A 10,387-nucleotide genomic window follows, 5' to 3' on the forward strand; every position below is an offset into this window, starting at 1 on the left:
AGAGATGATAGACCCTAACAAAGAGACCCATAAGGGAAGGGTGAACTACGCCCTCTAGAGGAAACGCACTGAAGTCTGCCGAAGTCAAGTGAGCTATTCATATCCATACCTCCATCAAATATTATGTGATAATATTTGATGATAATATAGCATAACGAGCGATATACAAGCTATTTTTGTAGGCTGGTCATTTTTGACCAGGAACAATTTTGAGTAAGTAGTTTGAGTAAAGTCAGTTTTAGCCCAATCCCATAATATTAACCAGCATTTTGGGGGAAAAGAAAATCCTCTCCCGGTCAAAATGACCAGAATTCTTTGTCAGCATTTGCTGGATTTTCTGACCAACTTTGGCTGTCTAATGATGTGTTTGATCCTTGATGTTCTTCCTCAGTATTTCTGTTTTCTAGTGCAAACGTTCTTAAATCATGATACATTTTTTTTTTTTAACTTCAAAAAGCTCACTTTTTTATTTGTCATTTAATTTAATTCGATTTTTTGTTGTTGTATTTTTTTTTACTTTTTTCTTGCCATGAATTCAGCCAAAGCATTAAACTATAAAAAAAATCAATATATCAGTTACTTGACAAGTGAAATCACATATTAAGTCTTATTTTCTAAAATGCAAATGTGAAATATCTGCCATTGTTGGCAAGTTTTCCCTTTGAATGAATTGCTTTTTCTGACCCCATTGGCAGATTTTTGTTCTCGTTTTAAGCGTAACTCACTTGATTTTGGCACATTTGAGTCATTTTTTGCTTCTGAAGTGATAGTATGTTGTTTTAAGAATTACTGAGGAAGAGCATCATATTTTGCAGTATTTGGTCAACTTTCGTCTCTTTTAACCCGTAGATATGAGTTCTGTGACCACAGTTCTGGTGATGCTGGGAAAGTTCGGTCTGTCGGCAGCGTTCTCGATCGTGTACCCAGCGACGGCTGAGCTTTACCCCACCGTGGTGAGGGGCACGGCTTTGGGCACCTGCTCCATGGCCTCCAGAGTGGGCAGCCTTACCGCACCATACTTCATCTACTTAGGTTCATAACCTCCCTTTCGTTTTCAACTAATCCTTTAAGATTGTTTAGATATCTGTGCTGGAAAATGACAAAAATACTGACAAAGTAATGAATTCGGCCCATGATGTAGAGGGAGAAAACACATCGAAACTGAAATAAAGCTCTTGCGGTTTTGAAGTGTTTCTCGCTCTACATCATTTGTATAAAAACTGGTTTTGAGAACAGATGGCCTGTGGATCAAATCTATTACTTCATCAGTTACTCACCCTTTTATCATTCCAAACCTATATGTATATCTATTTTAACCAAATTAGATGCAGTACTATTTTAAAAGACGGGAAAAGAGTTAAAAATCTATATATATGATGTGTGTAACTTCTGAAACATGCGTATCAAAAGCCCTGTTGTGTTGTTCTGCCACAGGAGGCTTCTACAAGTCTTTGCCGTACATCTTGATCGGCAGTCTGAATGTCCTCTCCGGCTTGCTGTACCTTCTTGTCCCGGAGAGTTTCGGATCTCCTTTACCCGAGAACATCAGTCAGATGAAGACTTTAGTTTGGTAAGATGGATACGAGCGGCGCCCCCTGCTGTCTACTCTAGCATTAGCTTTACAAACCGTGTTGACCATAATTACTCATATTAGCATGCTGGGCTGTTAGCGCTAATATTTCACCATGGTCATGCAATGTAAATCACAGATGTACTCAATATATCAGGCTCTATTTTTCTATTTTGACTTTTATTTTATTTAAATGAGAAATATTGAGAAGTGATACAATTTTGAATTGCTTGCCGTTTCTTTTGTTGTGCACTGTAAATAATAGCATGTTTTTTCCAGGTGTAAAAGAAGGCCTTCGACTTGCAGCTCCACCGACAGTAAATGTGAAGAGGAGTACGAGTCTGAACGCTTTTAATCAATCCAAGGATTATTAATGATTAGAAAACTCTTTAAACTAACTTTTCCACTGTAAAAAGGCAAAACTTTTTATAACTTTTGGAATAGAGCCTCTATTTGTAATAACTATTTCTGTAAAATATAATATGGTTCATTTATGAAATTTTCTTTGGTCCTAATGTGATGAAGGCTACTCTATGTAATAATACATGTTTCCTTTAAATGATAAAGTCTTTCTTCCATGGAATATCGACAAACAAACTGGTCTTTCCTATTGGACACAATGAAAAAGAAAAAGAAAATGTGATTGTGACTCTCCTGTTCTGGCCAGAAGAGTCAGAGAAAAAACTAATATTCCCAATCATGGTGTCTGAAGGATGAGATTGACCCAATCTGGGCTATTTTTATAAAGAATATCACCATTGTTCCAAATAAAGTACTGTTGATGACAACAAATTCATTCAAAACATAAAAAAGAACTCATATGCTGTTTATCATTACTTTTAATAACAATAAATCAATGCATTTGCTTAAAACGTTGTTGCAAGAAATACACTCACGTCTGGCTGCTAGATAAGGTTGTTCAGATGTTTTTAAACTTTCTGTTCAGGTATATTCTGTTACGTAAGTTTCCTGTTTGTGTTTTGAGCATATCATGTGGGATAGAGAATGATATTATAGCATATTATATTATAGGGAGTGATTTTGAACACAGCCTCTGAGTGTCGACTTTGAGTGCTGTCAATTCACAGTATATCCCTGTAGGCTATTTTCTCAAAAACGACAAATATTACCCAGAATGCATTTTTTTATATGGCATATTACTGTTTTAATGGAAAATGACATAATTTGCCCATTTTTTTACAGCAAAGATTAACAGTGTAGACATAAAAAGTTTATGTAACTGATCAAATGAATCAGGGACACATAATGGCGCAGTGGATAAGAGACACACACGTGCCTTTGGTGTCGGATCCACTGTGAGACACCAATGTGTCCCTGAGCAAGACACTTAACCCTTAGTTGCTCCAGAGGCGTGTGACCTCTGACATATATAGCGATTGTAAATTGCTTTAGATAAAAGCGTCAGCTAAATTACTAAAGTGAGGAAAATAAGTGTTTGAACACCCTGCTATTTTTGTGAGGAATCATGGATGAGTCTGAAATTGATCATCATATATTCAAATCATATATTGTGATTTCTGGATTATTATTATATATTTTTTTGATTATGTCTCTCACAGTGGACATGCACAATGATAATTTCAGACCCACAGTGGGAGAACTTGCAAAATAGCAGGGTGATCATATACTTATTTTATTTTTATCTTATTATTAAAACTACTTTTAAGAAATCCTTTGGATAATTTTGACAGAGGAAGAGCAAAAATCAGGAGACTATGTGATGATTAAATGCGTTTATTGAATAATCTCAGCTGTTTCAGTTCTCAGCCTTTACATGGCCAGCTCAAATTCAACAAATGTTTCGTAATGTAGTTAATCTACTGCTGCACAGTGCCGTGATATTAAAAACGTTGACACACTCCCTGATCCTTTTGTAGTCAATTCAGCATATAACACAATATTAAGCTGCAATATAAAAATAATATCTTTTTTTTAAGGAATGAATCTGAATGAAATGTTCATTTATCTCAGACTCGACAGCAAGGCTTTAGGAAAGCCAAGATTTTATGGTCGATTCTCAGAGAATGCAATGACCGATAGCAGAGCCATCTTTGATTCAATTGGTTTGCTGAGTGAATATCGGGGTCGGTGGGGTCGTGTCGATGACCCCTCAGCGGATAGGGCCACGAGTGAATATCTCGGCCGGTGGGATAGACTCTGTGTCTCCTCAGCTGATGTTGCGAAAAGCAACCTTGTAGTTTTCCTAAAAACTGTACTGACTGATTTATTCGATACCTTGAATGCAATGTACGTAGCTTTCGCTGAAAGCATCTGCAGAATGCATTATTGTTAAATGTTGATGTTTGACTTGTCTCCGCTTGATTCCTGAAGAAAGCACAGTTCAGGTCACTTCTTATTCCAGTGCTTTCCAATTTGTACACAGTGTCACACCAGAGATCTGCATGATCTTCTATTTTCATGATATCAGTGACTTTAAACTTCTCATATGGAGGAATCAGCACCTCTTCCTCCTCGGGATAAGTAGAGTAGTTTTTCACATCTGCACCTTCACAAGTTTTGATTTCAAAACAAGACTTATTTCCAAATAGCGTTGCTACAGTACGATCGAGAGAGGATGAAGCAAATCGGCCAAAACGAACCTCTTTGTTCAGAACATTATTATTATCAAATTCAACATCTGTACCCCGATAGGTTAATTTGCATACATTTTGCACTTCCTTTAGTATCTGTATTGCTTCTGCTAGCAAAAAGTAAAGTGAATACCATGTAAATATCTTGTTTTCATATTTTTGTTTATCAGCACTAACAGCATTATTGAAATCCTGATGCAAATCAAAATGCGAGTTAGTGTACACATAAATGGCTACTGAATGATTCAATGTCAAGTTATCATAAACGGGGATCGTGGCATTCTCTTCACTCCTCTGCCAAACTGTTTTAAATATAGGCGAGTTATTGAGTTCCTTCTCTAACAATTCTGTCTTCACCTGGTCTGACATGTTCATTTTGCAACCAACAAAAACGTCATCGACTGAATTCTCTTCCATATCCAATGGAAATATCTGTTCTTCATCGTCATCAGTTCTGTGATCCTGCAGGAATCATAATGATCAATCATCAGTATCAGCATTCCTGTCTGCAATCTGTTAAATTATCACTGCTCAGCATTTATATTAGTCCACGCTCAGAGGCTGCGTTTACACTTGGCATTAACATGCGACCTGTAGCCGGATGTTGCCCACACACACACAGTCTAAACGCGCTTCTGATGGGAATGTTCTCCGATCAGTGAGTCTCGGTTCGGGCGCATTGTGATCAGATCTCAGTGTAATGTAAACGCAATCAGCCATTAATCTTTTTATTAATTTTTTTTCCACTGAACTCATATACAACCTAATTTCTAAGTTAGAATTACTTTGATTATAGTAGCACTGTCCTTGTGCAGCATAATATTTTTAGTATTTTCAGAGTAATCCAAACGTTGTTGAGTCAAAAAATCTTCTTTTGAACACACACAGACATCAGGAATCAGTATATGTATCTCAACAATGGTGACAAACTGAATAAACAGATCAACTCTGAACATTAGAAAACAAGTGACAAGTAGTCACATAAAAACAGCAGGAATAAAATAAAATAGCAAGAATAAAGGAAATTACTGAGACAATTAAGATAATTGTTTATTGATATCGCAATGCATCATGGGAACCATGAATGAGTTTTGATTGGTGGCACCCAGAATGCACTGCAACATGCTTTGTAATTGTCACCATTGTTGAGGTTCACTGGCTGATTGTTGATGTCTAATGAAAAAACTATATAGTTTGTCGAACAGCTTTTAAGAATTTTTTATGATTACACTAAAAAGGGTTAAATATTTTATGCTGTATAAGGATAGTGTTGTTATAACTTAACTCAGATATTAGACTCTAATGAGTTCAGTGATTCAGTTTAAGTAATGATTATGTTAAAACACAACCAACACGATTAGATTTTATTTTCTCTTTGCTCATTTGGCTCTTACAGCACCCAAACGAAATCTAAAGTTTAAAATCTAAGGGTCAACTCTTAAAATGTGTGATTTTCTCCTTCAGTGATTCTGTTTGTTAACATCAGGTGTCTTCAATAATGCTCAATCGTCACTCAATGAATCACTAATTATCTCATTAACTTTAACAATGCTTCAGTGTTCATTTAACACTCTGAGTGTGGACTCAAACACTGGGGATTTTGCTGCGTATAACACAAGATCACCTGTCCTAGAACAGCAGAAATGAGAAGAGCTTCAATGATCAGCAGCATCTTGATTCAGTCAAATCCCTCCAGTAGATCTGGTGATGTGCAGATGCTGAAAGACAACAAGAAATTATAAGAGTCAACATGAACCCTATCAACATAACAACACAAAATAAAAAAAAATAAAGGAAGGAAAAACCAACTCTTAGTACCAATTATATTAATCAGTAACATGTGGTCTTAGTTGTCCTTTTTGTGAGGCTCTTCAGGAGCAAGGATGAGAGAAGGAGATCAGAAAAGGCATCAAGCCACCAGTATTTAAACTAACATAAGAGGAACTTTGCTTTTTCATATCACAAAAAAAAATTTAAAAAATGAAATCCAGTCAGATATACTATATTAGGCTTTCCTAGAATATTTGCATCAGGATATGAAACTCCATTTCTGCATTTTCTTAAACATCTGCATGGTTCTGTTTAGGCACTTTACTCATGTGTCATGCCTTGATTCAGTCGTGAAGTGATTGTTATTTGCCTTCATCATAACCCGAAAACTTTGGGTCTTCATATTCAAACCATGTTCAACAATAGCTGACATGATGCTGGAGAGTCAAGTCCTAAAAGGAGTATGAACATTATTTTCGGCTGTAATAGAATATAGTTTTATAAATTCTACACAGCAAAGACTCCCGTGTTAAATTAACTCTCCTGGGAGTTTAGAGTGTTAAACAAAGACTGAAGCAGTGTTAAAGTTAATGAGATAATTAAGTCAATAAATAAGTCAAAATTGAGCATTAATGAAGATACCTGATGTTTTAACAGAACAACTGGTGGAGAAAAAGCACGGTTTTAAAGTCACCATTATGAAATGAAATTAAATGAAATGCCCTTTTCAGCGACAGCCCAGAAACCTGACTGATCTAGAGAAGATCTGTGTGGAGGAGTGGGCCGAAATCCCTCCTGCAGTGTGTGCAAACCTGGTGAAATGTTTGACCTGTGTAATTGCAAATAAAGGCTACTGTACCAAATATTAACCTTGATTGAAATATTGAATTGATTGAAAAATCATAAATTGTGATTTCTGGATTTTTTATTTTTTTTTTTAGATTATGTCTCTCACAGTGAACATGAACCTACGATGCCAATTTCAGACCACTCCATGACTTCTAAGTGGGAGAACTTGCAAAAATAGCAGGGGGTACAAACACTTATTTTCCTTACTGTATTTAGGCACACATACATATATCAGGAATAAGTGTATGAATCTCAACAATGGTGACAAAAGAATATTAAATTAGGAAAAGGAAATAACTAAGAAAATTAAGATAATAATTTATTCATACCGCAATGCATGAAGGAACCCATGATTTAGTTTTGATTGGTGGCACCCAGAATGCATTGCAACATGCTTTATAATTGTCACCATTGTTGAGATTCATATGTATGTGTTCCTTAGATAAAATACTTTTCTAAATTCTTTTGATCAGAACAACATTTATAAAATATTCAAAATTACACAGTGAAAAACGAACAGTGCTGTGGTAATCATTAAGGTAAACATAACTCTCTAAATTCAGGGATTTAGGTCTAATGGTAATTATGTCAAAACATATCAAACACCACCTGATCACCTTTTCTCTTAGTTAATCTGGTTGTTATAACTCAGTTACATCAGCCAAGCAAAGTCTAAAGTTAATATTTTAAGGGTCATGAGCCCAACTAAAGCAAACTCTGCTCTATAGTGACTTAAAAAAATGACCTTTTCGCCTTCAGTGATTCTGTTTGTTAACATCAGGTGTCTTCAATAATGTTCATCATCACTCAATTACTCACTAATTCTCTCAGTAACTTCAACACTGTAACTTGAACACTTTCAGTCACCCATAAGTTTTTGCTGTGAGGCATTATTGTGGTCTTCTTGAAAGGGATTTCAGCAGCTGTTACGAGAGGGCTATTTCATAATCCAGTCATATTTAGATTTTCTTAGAATCTCTGCATCAGGATATGAAACTGCACATGTTTTTCAATAAAGCAGCGTTTTGTTCCACTGTGGAACTTTACTCACGACACGAGTGGTTGTTGTTTTCAGCTCTAATTCATCAGTGTACAAATAAATGGCAACTGAATTCTCGGTTGACACACACAAGACTCTTGGTTTTGAAGCTTACAGTGCACATATAAATATAACAAGGCATATAATTTAAGAATAAAAATATAAAAACAGTATAAAGACACAGAAAGGTTTAGTCTGAATAAACATTTATAGATAATGAACAGTTCTTCCAGTAACATTAACAGAATGCCAGTTATCTGGTCTTTAATAATGTTCTCAAGAGGTTAGGGAAAATTAATTTCCTTTGTTTTTTTCTTTAATGTTTTAGTGAATCATTTAAAGGCATTTGCTATTGTAATGTTTAAAATACATCTAAATGTTGTTCTAAAAATGTTTTTACCCAGAAGTATCTCTGCATCAGGATATGAAACTGTAAATGTAAGTACACATTGACGGCCTAAGACACGAAACGAGCGGTTTGTGTGAGAAAACCAACAGTGTTTATATCGTTTTACCTCGTGTAATCACAGCCATGACAAAATGATCTGTCGGCACGGGCGCTTCGGTCTGGAAGTGATCGCTTGCGCGGCTACATCACTCTTTGTTTACAGAGATTTCAGAAGTTTCACCTTTCTCTAAACATATTTAGATATACGGGAAACCGTAATGGAAGACGATTTCGGTATATCTAAATATGTTTAGAAAAAGGTAAAACTTCCGAAATCTCCGTGTAAATATTGAGTGACGTCACACGCAAGCGATCACTTCCGGCGTAACATTGAACTGATTCAGTTCGGTTCAGTTGGACATTGCACAACTGATTCAGATCACTTGGAGGTAAAAACGATATAAATACTGTTGGTTTTCTCACACAAACCGCTCGTTTCGTGTCTTAGGCCATCAATGTGTACTTACATTTACGAGTCATTAAATCATGTTTAATTTGGACTTCTCTGTGCTGCTCTTTGGTGGACCCCCTTAGCCTCCAGTGTATGACTGATTGACAACAACGGTTTGACCTAAAAATGTCAAAATTGAAAATACTGTGGAAACAAAGACACCTACATCTTGGATCCCCTTGAGGTAAGATAAAACATATCAAAAATTAATTTCAAAGTGAACTATCCCTTTAAATGTAAAATGTATCCTTGTTAATTGTTAAAATATCAATAAATACATGTTTATAAAAAAAACCATGCGAACTTTATCAGAATGTTGTCCACATACACGTTGAAAAGACGAGTGTAGCGGCCTAAACGCGCTTCTCTGATCAGTGAGTCTCGGTTCGGAGGGAGTCGAGGACAGAAACTTTTAACTCTCTCTCTTTTCCAGCACTTTAGACGCAGTTACTCCGTTGAGCAACTCTTTAGACTCATCTTTAGAGCAATGCTTTAGACTCATTCGCATCTCCCTCGAACACGTCGAAGAAACAAAACCTGTCAAAATAAAAGTCTCCATCTGGGGCGGAGCTAGACTCTCAGTACAGTGCGGGCGGAGCTTCATCATGGGGCCCTCTGCTACCGTCATTTTAAAATTAAAACCGTTAAAAAAAGTAAAATATTTGATAAATGCATTGCATATGTAAGAATGTGTCACTTGTTGAGCCAAGTATGTTAAATAAAACACAAAGAAAAGCCACATTTTTTTTTACAAGTTTGTATTGACGAACAAAGAAAACAGTTTGCCAGTCAAGTAAAAATGTTTCAGCACCACAGACAGCGATATCTCATTGACAGCGATGGTGCTCGCAGAACGTAGACAGCAGAAATGCAACGTGCCACAGACGTTGCCGCAACGTAGGGTGTACTTTGCCTGTGCTGGGCCCCTTTCCTGTGACGCAAGATCGGCCCCTAATTGGCACGGGGCCCTGGGGCGGCCACACCCAAGCACCCACTTCAGCTCTCCATAGAGAAACATACCAGGAAATGTGATGAGCTTCTACAGAGAAGTTCTTTGACCAATGTGATCATTAGCTGTTGTAATGAGGCTGATAATGATGAATATAGAGATTTAAGTGTAAATAATTGCTTATAGTTCTGGTTATGATATGAGAAAAATAACAACCGCAAAATATTTTTTTTGTAGTTATTTTCCTAAAAAGCTATTTAACAGCACTTTCAGAAGCTTGAATCAAAGTTTAGGCGATAAACCTTCAAGCTACAATTCTTTCAAGTCAAGTCAGCTTTATTTCTTCAGCGCTTTCTACAATGCAGATTGTTTCAATGATGCAAACAGAGTTCAAAAGTAAAATAAATTTCGTAAAATAAATTAAAAAGAATGTGTCTGTCGCTGTAAGAGGAAGGGGAATTTATTTTGATTAAAAACTATGAGGTGCATGGAGTGTGTCCTACAGCAAAATAAGAACAGTCATTTTTTTTTATTTCATGGTAATTTTAAAATATCACATGTCATTTGGTTGTATGATAATTAATAAAGAACATATATTATTATCCCAGCCATCCTAAACTAGCATTAAACATAGCGCTATGCTAAACGATTTGTTTATTGTAGGATTAGCCTATTTGTTGCTTGGTTACGTTCCTCGAG

The 10,387-nt window shown here is 36.1% G+C and overlaps 2 protein-coding genes across 2 annotated transcripts in view; one reads left to right on the forward strand and one right to left on the reverse strand.

The window, feature by feature from the left end:
* Positions 1-1,970, forward strand: part of slc22a21 (solute carrier family 22 member 21) — a 28,889-nt gene extending 26,919 nt beyond the window's left edge. Inside the window, exons 8-10 of the mRNA XM_039663522.2 lie at positions 850-1,032; positions 1,435-1,570; positions 1,850-1,970. Coding sequence (XP_039519456.2) covers positions 850-1,032; positions 1,435-1,570; positions 1,850-1,925 — 395 coding nt within the window. The 3' untranslated portion in view covers positions 1,926-1,970. The remainder of the gene's footprint in view (positions 1-849; positions 1,033-1,434; positions 1,571-1,849) is intronic.
* Positions 1,971-3,207: 1,237 nt separating this feature from the next.
* LOC120473652 (T-cell ecto-ADP-ribosyltransferase 1-like) lies at positions 3,208-6,167 on the reverse strand. Its single transcript, XM_089123985.1, has 3 exons — positions 5,754-6,167; positions 5,073-5,130; positions 3,208-4,644 (listed from the first exon to the last, which is right to left on the reverse strand). The coding sequence occupies exons 1-3, from the start codon at positions 5,852-5,854 to the stop codon at positions 3,559-3,561; spliced, it is 1,245 nt and encodes a 414-aa protein (XP_088980111.1). The 5' UTR covers positions 5,855-6,167; the 3' UTR covers positions 3,208-3,558.
* Between the last annotated feature and the right edge of the window lie 4,220 nt (positions 6,168-10,387).

The sequence above is a fragment of the Pimephales promelas genome, chromosome 19, assembly GCF_988280905.1.
Source record: "Pimephales promelas chromosome 19, fPimPro1.hap1.1, whole genome shotgun sequence".
Taxonomy (NCBI): domain Eukaryota; kingdom Metazoa; phylum Chordata; class Actinopteri; order Cypriniformes; family Leuciscidae; genus Pimephales; species Pimephales promelas.

Coding starts and splice junctions, on each gene's coding strand:
- LOC120473652 (XM_089123985.1), bottom strand. CDS start 5,854: ATGCTGCTGATCATTGAAGCTCTTCTCATTTCTGCTGTTCTAGGACAG. Junction 5,131..5,753: donor TGTTTGAGTCCACACTCAGA/GTGTTAAATGAA, acceptor TCTAATGTTCAG/AGTTGATCTGTTTATTCAGT. Junction 4,645..5,072: donor TACATATACTGATTCCTGAT/GTCTGTGTGTGT, acceptor TGATTCCTGCAG/GATCACAGAACTGATGACGA.